General features: G+C 41.5%; 1 protein-coding gene across 6 annotated transcripts in view; it reads right to left on the reverse strand.

The window, feature by feature from the left end:
* Positions 1 to 6,884: 6,884 nt before the first annotated feature.
* Positions 6,885 to 24,271, reverse strand: part of MROH2B (maestro heat like repeat family member 2B) — a 61,712-nt gene continuing 44,325 nt past the window's right edge. For 2 of the 6 annotated variants that reach the window (XM_084783536.1, XM_084783534.1), the window contains exons 29-43: positions 21,926 to 22,023; positions 20,000 to 20,152; positions 17,724 to 17,881; positions 17,103 to 17,229; positions 16,311 to 16,498; positions 14,724 to 14,864; positions 14,045 to 14,159; positions 13,333 to 13,479; positions 12,837 to 13,067; positions 9,569 to 9,682; positions 9,175 to 9,306; positions 8,602 to 8,704; positions 7,559 to 7,624; positions 7,361 to 7,486; positions 6,885 to 7,020 (exon numbers count right to left, since the gene is read on the reverse strand). In XM_084783536.1, coding sequence (XP_084639662.1) covers positions 6,914 to 7,020; positions 7,361 to 7,486; positions 7,559 to 7,624; positions 8,602 to 8,704; positions 9,175 to 9,306; positions 9,569 to 9,682; positions 12,837 to 13,067; positions 13,333 to 13,479; positions 14,045 to 14,159; positions 14,724 to 14,864; positions 16,311 to 16,498; positions 17,103 to 17,229; positions 17,724 to 17,881; positions 20,000 to 20,152; positions 21,926 to 22,023 — 2,006 coding nt within the window. In that variant the 3' untranslated portion in view covers positions 6,885 to 6,913. Of the gene's footprint in view, positions 7,021 to 7,360; positions 7,487 to 7,558; positions 7,625 to 8,601; positions 8,705 to 9,174; positions 9,307 to 9,568; positions 9,725 to 12,836; positions 13,068 to 13,332; positions 13,480 to 14,044; positions 14,160 to 14,723; positions 14,865 to 16,310; positions 16,499 to 17,102; positions 17,230 to 17,723; positions 17,882 to 19,999; positions 20,153 to 21,925; positions 22,024 to 24,271 lie in introns of all 6 variants that reach the window. The other 4 variants (XM_084783537.1, XM_084783535.1, XM_084783539.1 and 1 more) reach the window with 4 other exon arrangements.

A 24,271-nucleotide genomic window follows, 5' to 3' on the forward strand; every position in this document is an offset into this window, starting at 1 on the left:
AGGTGAATCGGGCATTTTCAATTTATTCTTTATGGGTTTAATTCATGTTTAGCCAACCAATTGAAATGTTGAACTCTTTTTTATTCCCTGAGCATCTGATGCCTGCTCAGTAAATACCTGTCAAGAATTCTTCTTGGTCAGACCAAACCTTGTTTATTTCATCAGCACCAAAACCCTACACACATTATCCATTTGAGACTTCTGTCTCTGTAAATGGGACACTCAGCTTGCTCCTTTGGAGGGTAACATACCTTCTTTTGGACCATAATTTGCATCTCACCTGTAGGATGGTGCATTGGGACCTGAATTTAGTCATAGTTTTAGACAGAAAGGAGGGTATAGGGGTGGGTCAAGAGGAGAGTCAGCTTGGCCTTGTACAGCAACTGCCTGAGGGAAGGCATTCTAGCTATGTGTATTGCAAGGGTTATTTTTCAGTACAGTTTGAGGGTACCATCTTGTATAGTGTGAAGCCAAGATGGTAAGAGCTGGACTCAGTTGTTTACATGGCATCGGTGGTCAGGAAGAAGAGAGTGATATGAATGAGGCTTAACTCCCTTTCTTCTTTTGTATTCAACCAGAGACCAAGCCCAGGAAATGGTGCTGCTCATGGGTAGGGTTTGCCTTCCCATTTCAGTTAACATAATCAGCAAAATTCTTCACAGGCATGTGAAGGCTAACGCCTTCTACATAGTGCATTGTCTCGAGGCTCCTTTGATAGGTTCTTGTAGATGATGACAAGTTGATACAAACCATTGCGATGTCTTTGCAGTTTCTAGAACAATCCTGTTTGGAAAAGGAAGATGAATGTTTATTTTTTCAAGTCCTGGAACTTCAAGAATACTGTGGCCAATGGAAATTATTACTCTCTGAGAGATGTAATGGCAACTGTACTGTTTTTACAAAATAAACGCTAACTTTTATTTTCTAATTTCTTCTTATTTGCTTTCCATTATATATGAAAACATTAAAATTGTAATACTCATTCATGTAATGCATATTGGTTATATATAATTGTGAAATTTTACTCATTATATAATATTTAAATGAGACTAAACATTTAAAATATTTTATTAATTTATTCATATTACATCTCAATTGTTATCCCATCCCTTGTATCGTCCCATTCCTCCCTTCCTCCCACTTTCCCTCTACTCCCCTCCCCTATAACGGACTGAGGGGGACCTCCTCCCCCTGTATATACTCATAGGGTATCAAATCTCTTCTTGGTAGCCTGCTATCCTTCCTCTGAGCTCCATCAGGCCTCCCCATTCTGGGGATGTGAGACCAAACATTTTTATGTCCTTAAATATTTATCTTTGCTTTGGGGCAGGTAAAGTGCATTCTTATTACATGTAGTTACTATACTGTGCAGCCACTCAATGACTTTTCTTGTTTCCATGAGACTGTTTTATTGCCCATTGGTCATTCTTCCTTCGTTTCTCCATACTCTCTACTCATATTGTACACTGGTAATGACCATTCCTTCCTCTGCTTCTGTGAGATTGTGATTTAGAGTCTATACACAGGGGGTGCGGGTGGGTAGGAGATTGGGTGGGGGTGGGTGGGGGGAAACCATGTGATGCTTGTCCTCTGTGCCTGGTCTATTTCACTTTCCCTTTACATTGTCACATATGACAAAATTTTAATTTATTTTTTAGCTAGAAGGATATTCTGTTGTGTTTATGCACTACATTTTCAGTTCATCACTTGATGGGTGTTTGTTTCTATTTCCTGGCTGTTGTGCATAGTGTTGCAGTAAACCTAGGAGTTCGGGCGTCTCTTCAGCATGCTGATTTCATTTCCTATGACTGTATAGTCAGAGGCTGGATTGATAGTTTAAATGAGACTTATAGTTTTAGACTATTAAGGTGTCTCCATGCCACTTCCATAGCTTACATCTCCATTAACATGTACAAGGACTCCATTTTCTCCATATCCATAGAAGCATTGTCATCCTTGGCTTTTTGTTTTTGCAATATCAGCTGTTCTTGAGGTAATAGCTCACTGTGGTTTTGATGTGCATTTCCACTGAATCACCCTTCTGTCTTAGGGAAACCTCCCTGCTGTCCAGATGGGATTTCACTCTAAGAAGTAGCAGACCGGAAGATAGAAGACTAGCCCTTCCCATAGGCTAATCTGCCCCATCCATAGGTGTGGCACACACTCATGATCCCAACCCCAGTCAAAGGCTCTGGAAAGAATGTGAAACTCTGCTGTTCCTCATGATTCCAATGGAAGCTGGGAGAGATCAGCTCCAGCTTCTCCCCACTTTCTGCAGAGCCAAAAAAGTTTTGGTTAGCTTGTCCTGCAGGCAAAGTGGCACCCCAAACGCTCCAAAAGTGGAGCCACACTTTGACCCCCTTCCAGTTAAGAATGGATTTAGGGAACTGATAAATCCCTAGCATTTGCCTATGAGAGTATTTGGAGGAAGTGGTAGTCAACATAGAAGGAAAGGTTTCTTAAGGGCTCTCACATGAAAAAAGAAGTGTGAGTCACATGTATTTGGAAAATCACCTTCTCCAAATTTATCTTTCCTTCAGGATAACTACATAATTTAATAAATATCATCTAGGACACTTTATCTAGGGGGAATGCATGTAAGTAAGCATTTTTGTTGTACAAAGTTTGACAAGTAGAGGCAGGAAAAACTACCATTGTTTTAGGTCACGACTTTTTAGGGTAACTTTATAAGCATCTAGATGCACAGGTCATGTAAACACACACAGAGGCACAAGCAAACACACACACACACACACACACACACACACACACACACACACACACACACACTTTTACTTTGGTAAAAATCCCACTGTCCTTTTCTCATGTTTCTCTTGGTGTCATCATGTTTTCTAGTATCCTAGTACAGAAGACATCAGTAAGAAAATGAGTAAGAAAGAGATCTACCCAGAAGCTAAAACTGTATAAACTTGATAGTCAGAAAGTTGCTCTCTACAAGCGGTTTCTGAGAAGTGTGCAGGGTACTGCTATATCTGATTAACCATGTTTGCTCTAGTTTCTGTACAAAGGATCATTTAAAAGATGATTTTCAGGTTTAAGATCAAGTAATAAAAAGTACTATTAGGAATTATTTGATTATTTTCAGAATCCATTGAGGGTTACAGACAAAGTGCTTTCAATCTGAATTCTGCCCTTTGAAACTCTGGCAATGTGGAGACAGTTGCTGCTAAATGATTCCTCTGGCTTTCACTGGAAGCCTGTTTGTTCCTTCCTGTCTGTCATCTCTGCTCTCTGTTCCAGTAAAACTGTCCTCATCTGAGGGTCGGCAGAACTAAACATCTCTAATTTACCAGCAGAACGTTGGCTTTCGCTGTTGAGTCCAAGGGAAGTACACAGAGTTGCAAAAGAAATATGATCCACAGCCATCTGCATCTGCTGCTGAACCTTTTGTGCAGTCTGTGACCATTGTAAAATGGCTGCACATGGCAAGAATAGTGATGTAAACACAGGAGTGAGACTAAAGGGATCAGTAGCATCTCCAATAGAAAGTCAACACGTATTTCTTCTGTGATTCTAATTCCCTAAGAGCCACAAGGACTCTTTTTCTCATGCCAAACCCTTGGGAAGAAGCACAAAGGGCTCTTGGAGGACTGACTAGGGGAATATTGGTGGTAACTATCTGGGGGCAATTATATGGAGTAGGAGAGATTGATAAAAAGCATATTATGAGCTGAGCTTGGTGGTGCCTGCCTGTAATCCCAGCACACAGGGTGGCAAAGGCAGGATGATTTCTACATCCTGGTCTACAAAATGAGTCCAGGACAGCCAAGGCTACATGGAGGAACCCTGTGTCAATAAACAAGCAAACAAACAAAAAACAAAAACAAAGGAAAGAAAGAAAGGAAGGAAGAAAGAAAGAAAGTCACAAGAGCTAAGTTTCTTCTACCACAAAGCTTGACTATTTTATTTGGTTTATTCTATGGCTCATTCAATCCACTTATTGCATAGATATATGAAGAAATATTGCTAAAAGTGCTATACCTAATCTATGTGATTGTTGAGGACTACCAATAGTTCCAGTGTGTCTCAAGACTATTAGTTATATATTTATTTTGTTTAGATTGTTATATAGGCCAGGCTGACCTTGGATTTAATGAGTATATAGAAGACCTTGAACACTTGATCCTCTTGCCTTCTGAGGGATGGCATTGAAGGCACTTATCACCATACTCAGCTCAAACCAAATTCTATGAAGGCTTTCCCTATATATTCTGAAGTTGCCTAACACAGTGCTATAATGACAAATTACACTTGGATACATATGTACAATTAATTGAGACTAAATAAAAGTAAAAATTTTAATTTCTCACATGTATAAACCATTTTTTCAAGTGTTTTATCATTGCACAAAGCTAGTGGCTATTATATCAGTTAGAGTAGAAAGATGAAATTATTTAATCATTGAGGAAAGTTTCATCGGATAGTGCTATTTTGAAAAGTTGTTTGATTTAAAATAATCTCCCAAAGGAGGTCAATTAAACCCACATTCCTCTATTATTTTTCTTGTTCTGTTACATATATGTTATGCATGGGAATAGTTTGTTATTCCATTAAGAATTTAATGAAGACCATTACCCAGACAATATATGTATTTGATTAGACATAGAACTTTGCAAATCATTTTGGTTAGATCATGGAGCCCCTGGGCAGTGGTTACCCACTGGTGTATAATAAATTACCTTCAAAATGGAGTGGCTTAACATCCAAAGATTCATCTTCATCTCACTCTGTTTTGTGGCTCAGGCATTTGGGAATAGCTTAGCTTGATTCTGGCTCACAAGTCTCATGAGACTGCACTATTTCTCTGGAGTGAGTTATTTAGAAGAGCATAATAACTTTTGAGAACCTGTCTTGTCCACTGCATTCATGAATTCACAGTAGCTGTGGTTGCCTGTATAAGATCTGCACATGATCAAGCCTGCCACCATTCTAATACAAGGGAGAAGGGGTTCATGAGATCTCACTCCTAAAGTTTTCTGGATAGTTGAAGGCATCTGGATGAGGGAGAGAGTCAGTTTTCATTAAGAGTGTGGACCCTGGAAGGTTGACCATGCTCCAGTGGATTGTCCTATCCCCAGGAGTATATGCGCAGCACAAATTAGAGTCAATGTTATTTTTTAAAAAGAGGACATATAGTTGGGTGAGGAGTAGGGTATGTTGTGGAGACCTGTGCCAAATTCTGCCATGTCAGAAATCCTGTGCTTAGGCTGTATGCTGTGACCTTCGAGTGGCTGACCTTTACCTCACCACGAGGTCTTGTGTTCTAGGCTATCGTTGGACTATTTGCCTTTGAAAGAACTAGAGAGGTCTCAACTTGGAACCACCCAGAGGATCTAGGAAGTTCTTACAAGGAACTACTCAGAGAACTAGGAAGTTCTACAGGGAGCGATTTAGGCTATTGCATTCTTGTCCAGGGGCTAGAGTGAGTGAGATAAGAATAGATCCTATTGACCCTGCCCTATATATGTTCCTGCTAGTTGGCAATAAAGTGAATCTTGATCAGAAATTTCCTGACTTGATTCATTATTTCTCGCGTCTCTGTATGCTACTTTTAACCCCCACTCCCTCTTTCAGGTGAACCCTGATTCAATTTTTCATACGGGATGGTACTCAACAGTATGTGAGAACAGATATAGGATGAAGTGTGTGTGTGTGTGTGTGTGTGTGTGTGTGTGTGTGTGTGTGTGTGTGTATGATCAAAATACACTGTTTAAAATTTCCTCTCCAAAAAAAAAGCATGGTGGTTTGTATGCAGCAAAGTTTAAATAAATATGATTATTGACTAAAAAAAAAAGAAGACCTGTCTTGGAAGTCACATGCCATTATTTCTGAAACATTCAATTGATTGTAGTACAGGCCGGTCCTGTTTCACTGTTGGAGGAAACTATATGGGTGCTTGACCGCCAAGACACAGGATCATTGGAAAACATTATCTGAGAATGGCTCCACCCTTTAGAAAACACACAAAGATTCCATAAAATATGAATTTCAGGAGAACAGCTATTCTACTTTTCTCTCTCATTCGTGTGCTCCAAGCGGTTGTAACAGGGACATAAAAATTGTAGATATACAATGAATGTTTAAGTGAATGAATAGAGGACTTTAGATCCATAATCTTTAACCCGAAAGATGACTACTGTCTCTAGGTTTTGTAGGAATGAAAGACTTTTCCTTGAAGATATTGAGGGTGAGGATAAGAGGATGTAACTATTAGCAACCTTCAGGGATAGTCTATGCTTCATCATGTTTGTTGTTAAATGATAAATTAAATATTATATATATATATATATATATATATATATATATATATATACATATATAAGTTTCAACATTACTGCTGTAGCTTAAGAACAGAATATAGGCTGTTTAGAAGAATGTCAGAATTGGTCATTTGTTGACTAATATCTGGCATAGTTTTGATGCATAAATTACAACCTTGGAGGCAAGAGACAGGTTAAAGTTTATCATGTGATGATATAGGAAAAGGGGAAGATTGTGGGTGGTGATTCAGAATCTGGCAGAGATATCAAGGCCTATGTATGAAAGATAACAGTATCCCTCTTCTCACCAGTAGTGTAATTGCATTAGCCTATAACAAAATCTATAGCCTTTGGTATCTGCATTTGCTTGGATGTAAGTTTCTCAAGAGAGAGGGATAACCAAAGCCATGTGGCTGTTACCAATCAAATAACAGGCTTTCTCTGAAGTGAATTTATAGGTCTCTTACCAATGGGAAGCATCTGGAAGACCCTGGAGAATAAATAAGGGTTATACTCGAAGATTCTCATCCTAGGTTCCATGTCTGCCTTCAGGAAGGTGTAAGTTCATGAGTTCACAGGACAAAGACAGGAGTTAGTTTTAGAAAAAGCCTAGCTGTTTATTTCTTGATGGTTTACACTGGGATGCTGATCTCTTTACATCTTCTCAGAAGGGTCTGTAAGGCAGCTTCAGCAGCTCTCTGGACACTGATACAGGGGTCCTGCTGAAGTGCCTGGAGCCCTGAGGCAGAAACAGTATGAACAAGGAGAGTCAGTGCCTAGTAGGAAAAGCAGCCCAACCCTAACCAAGATCCAAGTTTAAACAGCTCTGTAGTGCTGTACAAATCACTCATGTGTGGGACCCAAGTCAGATCTCACCTTCTACTCTAAAAGGTAAAAAATGATGAAGGGCTGGGGATGTAGCTTGGTGGTAGAGTCTGTACTTAGCAATTATAAGCTTCAATCCCCAGGATAGGGAGGAGTAGGAAGAAGAGGAGGAAGAGGAGGAGGAGGAGGAGGAGGAGGGAGAAGAGGAGGTCATGATTTTGTAATCAACAGATTAAGACAAGAGGAAAAGTTACTGGAAATGATGTCAACAAAGGAGTGGAGCTGGAGGGCGATCAATTCGTAGCAATCCCATGGTCCGGAAGCCTCAGAAAATAACTGGGTGGTGTCATCCAGCTTTCTATTTCTGGGCTGATCTGGAACTTGGAAAAATTAGTCTCTCTTACCCTAAGAATGAAACAAAAGTATGTGCTTAAACTAGGGGTGATACTTACGCATGGTGAGTTGCTCTCTGTCTAATAACTCCACATATTGATTGGTCAAATGGAGAATAATGGCATCTAAAGTTGACAAAAGATAAGGTTACTGATTTCACCAGGGAAAAGTGGACCTGATTGTACCTAGTCAAAAGGCCAATAAGACTGACTGGGGACTGGAGAGTTAGTGTAAGTCCTCATATATTTATACCAGTACCCTTTGAGGCAGATGTAAGAGTAACTCTTATTAGGTCTTAGCAATGTATCTACAAAGTGTTTCCACGTCCAGTTCATTTAGAAAATTCACAATCTATCTTCCTTGGGGACTAGGAGAAGATGTTGTCAGGTTTCAAGTCTGCATGAAGTAAGGTTTCTGCACGTGTCAAACTTATAACATAATTAAGGCAATGATGTGCACAATCTAATAAAAAGTGGTGTTAAACCTGACCACACCAATGGGCCTGTCTATCATGGGTTGGGCTGGTGAGAGCAGGCTTCCAGAGAACCTTTAAGATTTCATAGTAGAAGAGCACTTAGGGAGTCGTTTACTTTTCTGTTTCACAGACTTGGCATGGAGGTGACACAGGGGAGTGAAATGTCCCGTGTTAGGACAACAGGACCAAGGGCCTCTAGATCAATGCGCTTTTCACTTAGATCATGTTGTTGTTTGTCTGCTCAGCATGAGAATGCAGAATGTGACTCATAAGAGGCAAAGCAAAGCTTTTATTCTGTGGTGCCAGGCTAGGAAGTGAGGCTCTGGGAAAATAAAGAACAAAGGCTTGGAGGCAGTGGAGCCTGGAGGACTTGAGGAGACTAGTCAAGGCAGGAGGCGGGGTGGGGGTAGGGGTGGGGGAACAGTGAATGTTGTGAGAAGAAAGAGGCTGTACATTTTAATTTGTGAAAGAAAAAATAACGATGACACAAGACAAATGACACATTCCTTCCTACCTCCCTCACGCCAACCTTTTTTCACCATACTGGCTTCATGCAGGGGCAGCTTCCAGTCAAAATGAAAACTAAATGGGAAAGGGCAGGTGTCAGGGCCAGGGAGGGAAGTTCACCTGTGAGCTTGACAGCTGCACTTCTGATCATCTCCCAGCTGCTGTTGAAGAAGGGGAAGGAATGAGTGTGGAGGATCCACAGAATTTCCTGGTTCTTCTTTGCCTGGAAGAGATATGGATGAGTTCGAAGGCAGCCATTGGAAACTGACCCTGGATGACATTTATCACTGTTATCTCAGAAGAGAACCCGGAAGGTCTTGTTAACACCCACAGCCATATGCTGATTGACTGAAACTTGTCTTATGGCCATTTCCATAAGGATTTAATTAGGAAGGCACCAGGGCTTAAAGAACTAGTTAACAGACTTAGTTCCAGGACCACAGAAAAACTCACTGTGTATGGAGAGGGCAATGTGTGGAGACTGGGGGTCTTTGGGGATCACTGGCACACTGCAAGGCTCTCCTGGCCTTGTTATTATTTAAAAAGCATACACAGGGAATATAACAGATGGGACTTGAAGAGGTGACTTCTGTCAGCTCCTTGCTAGAGATTGGCACCAATTATGTGCAGTCTCATGTGGTTTGTCTAGACTCTGCCTTGCTATGTTGGTAGCACCATCTGCCTCCCACTCACCAGTTTCATGCAGAATTGCCTATAGAAGTCCCTGGCCCGTGGCAGGTCCTGCTCAAGGAGGTGGTCCAATATCCCATAGAGCTCCTGAAGACCCAGGAAAGGGATACAGACGACCAAGACATCACGGCAAGCCTAGAAAACAGAGTTTTTTTGTGATCACAGCCTGTAAAAATAGGGTTATCTGTGTAAGGGAATGATCACTCATCGATGCAGGAAGAAACAGTAAAGGAAGTAAAGAAAGGAAAAAGTGGAAAGAGATGACAGAAACAGAACTCGGACTTGGAGACACAGCTTTTGGGTGTGGTTCTGAAGGGTGACTTTCCGACCTGGCTTCTGGTTCATGTATCTCAGCTCTGGGGAGAGGGGAGGTGAAGGCGTCTGCAGCCCTACTTACAGCACCAATCTTGGGGTTAGGATCCCAGAGGTGGAGAAGGAATGAGATCATGCTCTTCTTTACTTCCTCCGCAAAAAATATCTTCCACTTTCTTCCTGTTAGAGATGCTAAATCCTCAAATAAGAAGATGGCTGTCAGTCTCACATCATCTTGCTCCTGTGATGACACATGGATCTTCTCACAGGATATTCCCTGCTGACACCCCTTCGGTACCCTCCCCACCTTGCCACACTCAGAGTAAAGGAAGGAAGGCTAGAATCTGGGATACTCTTGTCACTGCCTCTGTCTATTTCAAGAACCCTTTATAAAAACCCATATAGCATAAAAAATAATCCTCCAGAACAGAAGACTCAACTTCTGCCTTTGTGACATATGATTGCAGAACAACAAGTAAGAGAGCCGGCAGGAAGAAGTTAGGGCTTTTCCAATTTTCATAAAATATCCTGGTTGCATCATTTATCCTAAAATATTCTGCCAGCAAGCCAGATCTCATTATAGATGGTTGTGAGGCATCTTGTGGTTGCTGGGAATTGAACTCATGACCTTTGGAAGAGCATCAGTGCTCTTAACCTCTGAGCCATCTCTCCAGCCCCCAGGTCATCTTATATAAGCTGCATAAGGCCCAGTGCTCTTCTTCAAGATGCCAAATGTTTTGCAAAGTGGTGAAAAGATGCTCAGGAATCCTAGCATTGAGTTTCAAGTCAAACAGAAACCTGCCTGGCCCTCCTCCTGTGAATATGTAAAACTGTGGAATTTTTTGTTTGTTTTGTTTTATTTTTATGTCCAGCATAGTTGGAAATGATTTGAAGGAGCAAAATGCGAGATGCTGAGGAAGAAAGTCTCTGTGAGCTCACACGTGTACTGTGTGGATGTGGTTCAGAGTTACCACAAGACAAAGAAGCGAAAATGAGTTTTCCTTTTAGGCCATCAAAACTAGTCTAAAAATTAGGAAATATCAGGTTCAATGTTCATTTTTTTCAGTTGAAAGAAGTGCATTGACACTGATTGCTTGAGGTGGCAGTGTAGCAAGAATGGATCAGGAGCGTGGCACAGCCACGTGTTTTCTGTTCTGCCCTTCATTAAAACACCATCATTTAAAAAAAGATTTATTAGTCAGGCGTGGTGGCGCATGCCTTTAATCGCAGCAGTTGGGAGGCAGAGGCGGGTGGATCGCTGTGAGTACAAGTCCAGCCTGGTCTACAAAGTGAGTCCAGGACAGCCAAGGCTAACACAGAGACCCTGTCTCAAAAACCAAAAAAAAAAAAAAAAAAAAAAAAAAAAGATTTATTTTTTTTTTACAGTATTCTGCCTGTATGCCTACATGCCAGAAGAGTGCACCAGATCTCATGATAGAAGGTTATGAGCCTCCATGTGGTTGTTAGGAATTGAACTCTGGACCTTTGGAAGAACAGGCAGTGCTCTTAACCTCTGAGCCACTTCTCCAGCCCAACAGCATTATATTTTGAGAATTACTGGAAAGGACTAGCACACTGAGAGGAAAGTTGGTTGATCACAGAATTGCGCTCTTAACCAAAATACAGAGAGTCATGCATACTTAGAGGAAAGCGGCACTTTTAGAGGAATATTTTACTGTAAAATTTTTATTCACATGTGATGGAATTAATCCCTACTGGAAGTGAAAATGTTTAACTTAATAACCAGGAGATGTTTGTATTTTTTTCCTTTTATAATAGTGCTGTGTAACATTGCTTTTTAAACTGTTAAGATCCAAAAGAAACAGTCTTATTTCAACAAGAACCCAGGAGACCTAACAGACTAGGACTGAAAATCAGACTTCAGTCACCACCTTGCTGAAGAGTGACATCAATTATCTGTGTAGTAAACAAACAAACAAACAAAACCAAAAACAAACACACAAAAGAAAACAAAACGAAACAAGACAAAACAACAACAACAAACAAACCTCCTTTTTTTCCAGAAAATTCTGCATTGGTTGGGAGCCCAGTAAGCATTTTTGTGGATAACTTGAGAATTAAACTGATCTTATTAAATTAAAGAAAATGGTTGCGAAAAAATAGGCAGAAAGCTGCTTTCACATGCTACATCACACTAGACTAAGTAGAAAATACAAAAATCTAACACTTGAGAATTATTGTCAGTCGGCATGTATTATATATCAAAATTGAAATAATAAATTAAAATTATGTATAATTAAAACCTAAAACTAACAAATCAAAGTTTCAGAAAGAAAGAGAAGTTTTAAGAACTTGGACTAAACAAATTGGTAAATGTACTTAAAAGGTAAATTTTCTTTAAATTCTATTAAATATTTCTCAGGCCTCAATAGGAAGTTTAACCCAGTCAGTGGCCTATAAAATATGAATAGAAAATTTAGGTTTGTGATGAATAGTGAGGAGATTAAGAGTTTTTAGTCTGGAGATAAGAAGATAAGTAATTTAATGAAGCCTTAATGTTTATGAAAGGAACACTAGAGAGGGAAGCTAGCAGGTGTCTGTCTCCTCTGGCAACTGGGCCTGAGGAAAATTCTATAGACCATAAGTTATTAGGTCCAAGTTGTTGTGAAAAAGATTGTTACGTCCACATCAGTGAATAAAGAAAAAATAAATACTAATCTACAGTTTGTGGAATATAGAAAGGAAATAACTCTCCTTCATCTAGGATTGTTCTTGATCTTTTGTCATCAGTTAAATAAGTTATAATGTATGAGTCCTATGGTCCCTCTGCAAGTAGCCTGTGAAAGCAGTCAAGGGCAGCACATCATCAGAGTGTGACTGTGTTCCAATAAAACTTTATTGACAAATGCAGAGTGTGGGTTCATGCATTATAGCTGGCTGACTCCCGGGTCTTTGGGTTTGGGAAGTGGAACAGATCGTGCTGGAGGAACTAGGAATTGCCCCACTTTCTGTATTCCCTAAAGCAAATGAGGTGTGAGCAATTTATTTGGGAGATAAAGCCAGGAAACAAGCCTGGGGAATGAGAATCAAATAGCGGATGGCGTAAAGAAAGGAGTATTTGTTGGTGTGCTGCCCTCACAGGCAAGTGGTATTTGAACCTTCTGTGGGATGAGGGACCTGAAAAGTTTATTCAAGTTTCCTCCTAGCCTCCTTTACAACCTGTTTAGGTCACCTGTGTTTTCTGGGTCAGGGAGCATGCTCAGGCAGAGGGACATTGAAGTCAGCAGCCTATATGGGAACTTGGCAAAGGCCCTCTGGAGTGGCCACGAATTGCTGGCGGGGCACCCACAGACTTCTCCATGCGCTACCGGGGTCGTCCACTATTCACTCACTTCGTCCAGGGTTCCAGGCACGGGAGACTCCCGAACAAGCTCACTTACGTCTTCAAAGAAGGTTCTTGTTTGCAGCACTATCTCCTTGAAGTAGAAGCTGACGTCTCTTTCTGTGAGCAGCTCCAGGATCTTTTTCAGAGCCTTCAAGCTTTCACAAACGACTTCGGTACGAGCCAAGTGGTACAGCCCGGTGATGATTGATTCTAATATTATCTGTTTATGTTTCTTCACCTGTTATGGAACAAGGTCTCTTAACCGATAAAGTTATTCTGTGTGCTTCTTGAATAGGGTAGGAATTTCCAGGTGGGATGGCGTCTAAAATTGGGCTGTGCTCATATGTACCTCAAACCCAAAGCTGTTACTTCATCTGGGTGTGTGGGGTTTTCACTTCATTTCCATGAAGTTACCAGATAGGGGTTGCTAGATTATTACCTAGAAACTCGACTTAAACACCCCCACCTCCACTCCCCCCGTCCCCCCGCCAAATGCCCCTTACCTTGTGAGGAGCCCCACATGCAGTGTTGCCCAGGCCCCGGATAGCCATTTGCCTCAGAACAGTGTTGGAATCCCAGGCACTCTGATCCATGAAAATCAGTACGTCTCGCAGATTTCCATGCTTCCAAAGGATTGGTTCCTTCATAAGCTGAAACCAATAAACTCCTCCCCTTTACTTAAGGATGGTCCCTTCCCTTGAGGGGATGGCTAAAGGTGGCTTAACTACAATTAAAGATGGCTCCTTACTGCGGTGGAGTGGTGGAAGAAAGCCCTCAAGTGAACCAGCAAATCTTGTAGATGGGAGCTATACACAGGTCATGGTAACCAGGACCAGGCTATCTAGACAGGGTTTTCTCAAGGAGCAGCAAGGACAGCAACTACTGATCACGTTCCTTCTCTGGATTGGCTAGCCCTTACGCCAGGGGAAGGGCTAGTGATATGTTGATTTTGTGCTTGGTCCCCCTCACATTTATTATCTTCCCTTCTCTGACCCAGTAGGTTGGTTTCCACAGAAAAGGCAGGAGATGGTTGAGAGAGAGATTTCCCTTCTCTGCCAGCTGCTTGTGTGTCTTTGGCAGGAATGGATCCTTTCACTACTAAAACTCCCCGCGAAGGGCCCCTTCCGTAGCTCCAGGCATCACTAAGCTCCATGTCCTACACGAGAGATATAGCAAGGGACCAATGACTATGCTCTGATGAATATTCTCCCTTGCCTCAGAGAAAAAGGCCATGCCAGTTATCCGGTAGTTCTCAGAGGACGAGGTGAGAGAGGAAAGTAGGTGTCCCATGATGTCCAGAATGACGCCATGTTGCCAGACTGCCATGCTCCTGGAAAACGCAAGATTTAAAAGAGACTTAATTTCTCTGTAAACCAACAATTCTCAACCTGTGGGTTGTAACCCGGGGGGTCGCAACCCCTTCAAAAAATCCCTCTCTCCAAAAATATTTACGTTATGATTCATAACAGGAGCAAAATTACAGTTATGAAGGAGCAACAAAAAAATATTATGGTTGGGAGTCAGCACAACATGAGGAACTATATTAAAGGGTCGCAGCATCCACTGCCTAAGTAATGGAATAAGCCCTACTGTACTTGTTCTTCAAGACAATGTTCAACTCGTAACTGAAATGCTAGATGCAAGACTACTAAGCCTTACATTTTAAAATGACCCATTCAAGTTTTCAATTTAAATATAGTTTACTTGAAGTAGTTCACTTGAACTTTTTTTTTTTGAGGGGAGTGACAAGTTTGAGGCCAAAACTACTCTATCTGCCCCCTTTCCCCCCTTGATCTTTCTGCCTTTGTGTTGACTCGATGGCTATGAGTGAAGGTCCACCTTCATGCTTCACTGCTTCTCTTTTGTACCCACCTCTGGATCGTCTGCACATTACCTGGCCAGTGCACACACGCCTAGGTGATGGGTATCAGGACTACTAAGTAAGGTCCATAAATTGTCCCCTTCATCAGATTCTTTCGCGAGGCCTTCCTTCATGGCTTGGGCTTGCAAGCATTTCAGAGTTATAGTTGAGAGTCTAGAGGAGACAACAGGTGCCAGAAAAGTAGGTAAACACTGCATAGGAAGTTGTGAGTTTCCCCAAGTTTCCTCCTCCTACTTCTTGTGAGTTTCTCCCAACCTTAGACTAGTGGATGTTGTTCAAGACAGAAATAAGGCAGCCCTAGTCCTACACTTGAGTCTTGGGGTCAAACGTGACGACAGGTGATGTGAGCCAGTAGATAATGACATAAAGTCCTGCCAACTGACCATAAGGAAAAACAAATAATAAAAAACCAAACCGAAGCTTACAAATGGAGAGTGAAAATTAGTCTGTTTTACTGGATCTTTGATTCCAGATAGCATCATACTGTGAACCTGTCAGTTGCTGTGATATAGCTGCTCCTGTTTGCATTCACATATGCATGCTTGGGCTCAGGTATGGCTCTTTATGCTGCTGTCATTTTGGTGAAGTTAAATGTGTTATCAAGGCAGCATGTATTGGGTCTAAATGTTGTTTTAAATGTCTTTTAAAAAGTTGCATTATGATATGACATTGGAATAAAAAGCTATGCAAAAGGTCGGGAAAACAGAATGACATGATATAAAGTAAGAATCTACACCCTACAATTTCCAGATAGGTGTCTTGATGAATATAAAGCAAATGTTTAAAAAGTATGAGAAAGGCAATAAACTCCATGTTTTGTTTTGTTTTATTTTTCTCCATTTTTTTTTGTTTTATTTCGGCGCTTTTTTTGTCTTATTGGTTTTATGTTTGATTTTTATCTTTTGCGGTGTGTGTGTGTGTGGTGTGTGTGTGTGTGTGTGTGTGTGTGTGTGTGTGTGTTTGTGTGTGTGATAGAGACAGAGAGAGACAGAGCGCGAATATAAAATCGGGTGTGTAGGGAGGTTTGAAGGTATGGGAGGAGTTGGAGGACGGGAAATGTGGTAAAAATGTATTGTGTTAAAACAGCCAAGGCTACACAGAGAAACAAACAAAAAATAAAAATAAAATAATCTATTTAAATAAAAGAAAGAAAAGCATGGTTTATGGCCTGATGGATACAGTCTTAGTTTCCTTAGAATTATACAGATGGAGACTGCCGTTTTTCAACTGTTGAAGTCTTTTGGATGCAATACTCTTTTCTTTCTCTGTGGCCTTCAATATCACACAATTCGAACTATCCCAGGAAGATCTTCACAAGGGAAACAGTGTGCACCCTTTAAGGAAGAAATCCATCTCTCTCTCCTCATAGGACCATTCTAGGCTGATATCTTGGGTATTGGCTCAAGAAAAAAAAAAACCCAACCCAAACCAAACCAAACACCTACCAGGCCTGGCCTCACAGTTAAAGGAGGCTAAAGCCTTATCTGTTCCACAAGTGTTTGATAGCAGGTCAGAAAGCACAGAGTCTGTCGTCCACAGCCCCTCTTTAGGAGTTTAGGATCAGGACTGTCAAGGAAGACTTCCTGGTGGGCCGCTTACCTGCATGGGTCTGGGAACTGCTGTCGTTCCCCAAGTTGCATCACACGGCGCCTTTGACTCAAGGTAGAAGTTGGCATTTTCTGGCCCAATGAGCAGCTGACTAGCTTCAGGAGGAGGGTGAACAGCTCTGGATATAAGTGAGTGATATGAGCCCCTGTTAAGATCACTTCGTACATAGCGCAGGCCACCTGAGGGAACAAAGCATCCTTCAGTCAAGCAGTTTTCTTTCCTCTAAAGTGGTTTTTGTTTTAGTTTTAACTAAACTACCACAGAAACTTGTACATTCTCCCAGGGATTATTGTCTAATTTAAGCATGTCCATGGTGAAAACACACACAAAAAAAATGGCCATAAACTGGTCTCTAAACTACTCAACAGGCTGGGTTTCTTAGGACTACCATACTGGTGTTATGACTTCAGGTAGACACACATAGAATATGGTATGTTTTGGAGCATTGGGGATTTTCAACAACAACAACAACAACAACAACAACAACAACAACAGCAACAACGATGACAATGATGACAACAATGGCAATGATGATGACAGCCATCTGAATATATTGAAGATTAATTTGGAAATATAATTTCTTTTGGGCTGATAAGAAATATGCTTCCAAAAAATGATCAACCAAAGACAATGCTGCTACCACATTTTTTGCAATATGAACTAGACTGTAGTAAATATAGGGCACTTTAAAAGTATGGTTACTACTCCATCACCTGGGACCAGGTGGGAACAGGTTGCAGAGTAGAGCATACACAGAGACAAGGGATCAAATGTCTAACTTACTGAAATTGCATCTATCCCGGCTATGTCATCCTCCAACCTGGCTTCCAGTTTCTTTATGAGGGCTCTCAGGAGTTTGCCACTGGAGGCTGGATTTTCAGCCAATGCCTTCCACAGTGTCTTGGTGTCCCTGGGGTGACAAATCAGGAAGTTGGCAGGTAAGGCACAGCTCTGGATGGTGAGCTTTTCTGTCTGACTTACTTTAAAACCACATTATGATGAATCACACTTGCAAAGATAGACTGTTAAGTCAGGAGGCAGTAATTAGGGCTTATTTAACAGCTCTGCATTTTTGGCTTTGGGTTTTAGACTCATGTGAATGTCCAAATAGATGGAAACCTCTCACCCTGGTGCAGTCTCTGTAACCAGAAAGAGGAGGAATATTTACTTTCAATATTTACTTATTCTTATTATAAATGAGGTGCATTCTTATTTTAAGATGAGTTCTTTTGTGTACAATGAAATGCTTGGAAAAAATATTCCATGTGGTTCAAGTATCAATTTAACAATTGCTCAGGTGAAATGTTGTCAGGCTTTGCTGACTTTCTCTCAAACAATACATCCTCCCTGGAGCCTTGTGAATGGCCTTTTCGTGGAGAGTGCATCAGATGCATTAGACTCTACCTGTCAAAGGGCAGAGGCTTGAGGAGCAGGCTGACAACAACCACATCCATGTGGAAGCTGGCGATCTGGGAGACGGCTTCCAGCATGAACTGAAAACTTTCCTCCTTTTGTCTGAGGACTGGCATGTGATGGTAAATTGTGCTCAGGATCTCCAGAAGCTAAGAGGGAAGCATGAAGCTGTTACTTTCTCTTGCTACAGGAAGGGTACAGAGACGGTGCTGTTCACACTGTGCTGGGTGGCTCATGAATTGCCAATAATGTAAAAGACAGTAATTGTTCCTATGCATGACTCAATATTACTGGTGAACTGGCTGTCGTTTTAGCCCAGCTTAGTGAGCACTAGAGGAAAGGTACAATGTGCTGGATATTATAATGGGTACTATAGGGAAATAAGTTGAAAAAGAAAAAGATGCACCTCTTTATGACAGAAAAGAGGGATAAAGTATTTCGGTCATCTACCCAAAGGACTAGATTTCAGGTGGTATAAGGCAAATGGTGGTCCAGAAGCAACTGGAACATTTTGATAGAGCTGGGGGTCTGGGTCTTAAAGGTATGCAGTAATTTCACAGGGCAAGGCAGTCATGGTAGATCAGGGCATCCTTGAGAGAAATGTCACAATGCAAATGGAAAAGTGAAAAACATGAGAACAGGGGTAATGAAAGCAGGATGATTTTACAGAAGAGATGAAGCCAGCTACCGAGGATGATGAATGCAAGCCACTTTTCTGAATTTGATGGTAACCAGTGACAGTGGGGAATATACCCACATACCCATAGACACACATACACATCCATACACACACACATCCATACACACACACACATACACACACATCCATACACACACACATACACACACACACTACACCCACCCACCCACATATGTGTATATATATTACATATATATATATATATATATATATATATATATATATATGTGTGTGTGTGTGTGTGTGTGTGTGTGTGTGTGTGTATATTCAGATTTTCAGTACGGGTAATGGCATGCAACTGTGCAAAGGTATTTTGCCCTACTATAAGTTTCTTTTTCTTATTTCATATGGATAGTTGAATCAAATTTTATTATAAGCATAACATTTTTTAACCATTTAACATTTTCTCAATTATTCAAAAACACTGCAAGATCCCTTGAGTGATTATCCCAGTTCGATGAGACTTTGGGAGGGTTTAATTTTCTTTTCGAAATCTTTACCACATTCTGCAAACCAATTTCCTTATGGCAATCATACGAACACACAACTAGTTCATAGTACTCAGCTAAAATTTCCCCCCATTTAGCCTCCTGCCCAGCACGTGGTTTGTCATGCTTTAAAAATCAACTTATAGGAAAGTAATTAGGGTAGGAGTGACTTTGGGTAACCTTATTCAATGCTGTGTAATTGAGCGCTGTTGACAGTGGGATGTGAGGATAAGATGCTTTCATTCAGTTCAGTTCTCTTTGTTGTTTGTTCATCTTGGAGTAGTGTGTGTTTTGTCTTTCACTTGAGTGTCTCCAGTTGGGGCACTTAGAGGACAATCCTCAATTTAAATTATCTTCTTCCTGCTTAAATTCCCAGCTGTGACACAGGACTGAGCCCTTTCCCCAACCCATTGTCAACCTTGCTGACCAGGTGACACACTCTTAAGGGTGTGAAAGAGCAGTATGAAGAGCAGCAGTGAAGTGGAGACCCTCCCAGGGCTTGCTTGGTGGCCATCTCGGAAGCACACACCTATTCTTTCTCAGCCTAGAACTGTTTTCGTTGTCCAGACAGAGTAGGAACCACTTGAGTGTGTGTGTGTGTGTGTGTGTGTGTGTGTGTGTGTGTGTGTGTGTGTGTGTGTGAGAGAGAGAGAGAGAGAGAGAGAGAGAGAGAGAGAGAGAGAGAGAGAGAGAGAGAGAGAGAGAGAAAGTCTCATGTATCCCAGGGTGGCCTTGAGGCTCAAGGTTCATATGTGGCTAGTGATGGCCTTGAATTCCTGAACCTTCTGCCTCCATCCCCCAAGTGCTAAGACTACAGACATGTGTCACTCTGCCCAGTTTATACCGTGCTGGGGATTGAACCTAGGGTTTTGGGTGTGTTAGGCAGGTAATCTACTGCGTTTTGAAAGTTGTTCTAATCATAGATTTAGCTAGGCTATCCACCTGTGTTAACATATAGGTTAGGACTCTACTGAGGTCCTTGAAGCTCTTTGGTTAGAGGAAGAAGAGTATGAACACGTGACTTGGCATTGCAGAGGTGCTACAGTCCTGCTCGGTTACACGGCTGGTTGTCAACTCACCTGATCTTCCAGCACAGCTCCATGCTCCTTCAGGGCAGTGATCATCCATATGCCACAGGCCTTTGTGCATGTGGGGTTGAGAGTTTCCAGACCATCCAGGGTTTCCTCCAGGAACACCTGGATTTCCTCATTGGGGATGACTTTGCAGACAATCTGAGGACGTAGCCACAAATGCATTATTACACGGCCCCCTCTTAGATCTAGACAGTGAACCTACTGCTACGGTAGATAACAGAAACCATGGTGCTTCCAAATGCTTAGCATATGACTGAAACCATGGAGACTAGAGAAAGTAGGACCCAGTTAGATTTTTTTTTTTTTTTGCCTCTAAAGAAATTCTACCTGGTGTGGCCTCTTTTATCATTTTATATTTATTTTGAATCTCAAGCCTGCTGTGGCAATTTCTTCTCCAAATCTAAAGTTATGGCATATTGCAGAAGAGAAATCAATAGAGAATATATATATATATATATATATATATATATATATATATATATATATATATATATATATATGTATGTATGATAGTACCTTCACACACATTATACATATTATAGAAATATATTTCAAGTTCAGGAGAATTTGTCATGTATCCTGAAACCATGATGAATAGTCAAGTGGCTGGCAGTATCCATTGTTCACTATTAAGATCAGTCAGTAAGGGTCAAGGAAATAAAAAACTGCAACTTTGGTCTCTTGGTATGGGAAATTTAGAATGTTTGACTGATAGCACTGTGTGGATAAAAGTGCCTATGTCTGACTGTATTGCTGATGACTGAGGGTGGGGCTGCCAGGTGGAGTAAAGGAGATCCCAGGGGCATCATCTTGGGCTTTTAATGATTTTGGGTTGGCTGTAATTTATCGACATGAAGACATATTCCTATACACAACTAACTCCCCTCCCCCAATGTTAAATGGTCTGACGATGTTTGGTTGAAAATAATGAACTATTTGCTGTGAGCAGTTGTTGACGAAAGCCAGCTTGTGAGTTAGTCCAGTTCCAAGACAAATGTACCACGCTTCTATGATACACTGCGAGCTAACAGCTCTTCCCCGTTCTCAGCAAGCTTTCACTGTCTTTCCTTCTGCTGCCACCGTGATCCAAGCTATCTCACCCAACAACTGGCTTCTTGCAGCTTCCTTCAAGCTGCATTTGGTAATTTTGCTTTTATTCTCTCCCACATCCCACTCTCCCGACAGTAGGCAGTGTCCTTTTGGATCTTCTAGACCTATCATGACAAGTGCACCCTGTCACATACTTTTCTCCACTCTGTAAACATGCTGCCATGCTCCACTGATTTCACTGGACTCTCTTTCCCTCAGACAGTCATCTTTACCTATTTCTTATTTTTACTTGATTTTCTTTTGTTCAGTTATTATTACTTGATGTTTTGTTTATTTTCAGACTCCCCAGACTAAGATACAATATCATACTGCTCCCTTTTATTAGAGCCTAGGGTTGCTCTTGACATATGCTGTGTGTTCAGGAAATGGTAGGTATGAATGAATACATGGTTGAACAAATGACAGTATTCATCAGTCAGTCATCAGAATAACTAAGAAATAAGCTGTAATCATTCGTTGCCTGAAGAAGACAAAAGTATTTCATACAGTGTACAGAGGGGCACCTGATTGACTGGAAAACACTTTCTCTGTCCATTCTGTTCCAGTGCCAACCCTTTCAGAGGCCACTTGATTCAAAATGTTTCCCATATGGCCTCATTAATCACAGCTGAGGACTTGGAACGTGTACTCACAGTTAGTTATCTCAGTAACTGACAGAACAAAAGGTCTCTCTGAAAGGTTAGTGTGAACATCTAAATCATTGCTTTTCTGCCTTCAAATTGGGGGAGGCAATAGCTTACTCACTTGGAAATTAAGGCAGAGGTAGCTTTGTTTATGGGGCCAGGCTTTCACATTCATTACCTTGGCTATTTTGGAGGATATCTTGATGTGGACCTGCTCATCATCAGATTCCAGCCTTTCCTGCAAGCCTTGTAGTCTGTCCATCTCCAGGCAAATGCCTACAGTCAGCAAAGGCAGAAAGACAGATTTTTCAAAAACCCAGACGGAGTTAAAAAAAAAAAAGTCTGGCTGTGTTTTTATGTGACAGTAATTTGGCTGTTGGATGCTTTTTTTTTTTTTTTTTTTTTTTTTAAAGCTAAACATGGAAAAGGCTTTCCGATGAGCTGGTGACCATAAAAGTAGTTTCTGCAGGTAGCTCCATGCTAAGCCCTCTGCAGGCAATGATCTCATTTTCGGCCCAGAGAGGTCATCTGAGGTATGTTCCCTTTCCTGTTTCTATTTTTGCAAGTGAGGAAGCTCTGGCAGTGAGGTGTGGAGCCATTTGCCTGAGGTCACACAGTTACTAAAGATAGGGCCTTCTGAATTTGAACCTGTGCTTGTCTGCCACGGATGCCAGGGCCTTAGGAACTGCTAGTACTATTGATCTTTTTGAACTTTCATTCTGTGCTGAATTACCTTGGGGAAAGTTAAAAAGAAACAATTTTAATAGAAAATTCATCAGCAACTGCATAATTCATCGTTGGTAACACTTTATAAATAGACCTAAGCAGTAATGGTTTCTTGCTTGTCATGTGAATGTGTATTAACTGTGGAAATGGAATGTTGGTGGACTCTGTGGCAGGCAGCCTAGCGCAATGGAACAGACATGGACTAGAACCCGATGTACCCATAGCCATGGTGGCACACACCTTTTGTTTGTTTTTATTTTTTGGGACAGGGTTTCTCTGTGTAGCTTTGGCTGTCCTGGACTCGATTTGTAGACCAGGCTGGCCTAGAACAGAGATCTGCTTGTCTCTGCCTCCCTGACTGCTGGGATTACAGGCGCCCACCACTGTTCCAGGCTGGTGGCACACACTTTTAATCCCAGCACCCCAAGAGGCAGAGGCACATGGGAACACTGTGATTTTGAGGCCAGCTTGATCTACAAAGTGAGTTAGTTCCAAGCCAGCCAAGGCTACATCACGATATCTCATTTTTCCTCTTCTTTTCTCTACTCTTCCCTTCTCTTTTCCTTCCTTCCTTGCTTCTTTCCTTTTTTTAAAACAAAGAATCATATCTATCTATCATCTATTTCTCTCTCTCTCTCTCTCTCTCTCTCTCTCTCTCTCTCTCTTTCTCTCTTTCTCCCTACTTCAGTACTTTTAGTGGTGATAAACTTAAGTTCTGCTATATTTCCCAATTTCTAATTTCTTATCTTACAACACATTGGGTGTTTATGAGTACTTGAATTAAGTGTCACAGTAGTTACTTGTACCTAGTTGATGTTTAATAGTACACATGTTTTTCCCATCCAAATAGTAAGTTAATTAATTACTAAAGATAAGGCAGTCTAAATTTGAACTTGTTCCTGTCTGACATAACTTTCTTTCCTTTCGTGTGTGTGTGTGTGTGTGTGTGTGTGTGTGTGTGTGTGTGTACTACAATGCCAGGTGCTCTCCTCTCACATGCATTGCTTTCTTCCTTTCACTGAACCTAGAGCTGGACGTGGTGGCCTGCAAGCTCCGGGGACCCTCTTGTCTCTTCCTTACCAACTGCTGGCTCTATGGCATGTGTTACCATGCTCAGCATTTTAAGTGGGTGTTGGGGATTTGGACTGAGGTCCTCATTCCAAAGCAGCAAGCGCTCTTAACCCCTGGGACAGCTCCCAGGGCCTCCATGTAGAGCCCGGCCTAGCCTTGAACTTGTGATTCTCCTGCTTCTGGCCTCTTCATCATATTTTTCTGGTGGAGGTGGTCGGGGGAGGCACCCCCTCAACAGGCAGAACTTAATAATCAACTGCTTGAGGAGTGGAATTCGGTACGTGTTAGGAAAACAACGTACCCTACAGGAAGAGTAACTATAAAATAACAATTCTGACTCTTTGTTCTTGAGAGTGCCCCTTCTCTTGAACTAGATGGTGACTAGCCAGTGTTGAACGTAGGCGCAGTACACGTGATCTCTGTGGAGCTATGATTCCGCAATGCAGAGCTACCATTGTTGATGTATCTACCCTTGCGGCACCTTGACCAGAGAACACAATTGAGACAAAGTTTTAAAATTCTCTTGAAAATGCTTATTTTCATTTTACAAAAATGCGCATGGATGTTTCTCCTGCATGTATGTCAATGTACCTCATGTGTGCCTGGTTCCATGGACTCAGGAAAAGAGACCTGGGATCCCCTGGAACCAGAATGAACTACCATAGGGATACTGGGAATGGAACTCAGGTCCTCTTGAAGAGCAGTGAGTGCTCTTAACTGCAGAGCC

Source organism: Acomys minous, assembly GCF_964271855.1.
Source record: "Acomys minous genome assembly, chromosome: 5".
NCBI classification, from domain to species: Eukaryota; Metazoa; Chordata; class Mammalia; order Rodentia; family Muridae; genus Acomys; species Acomys minous.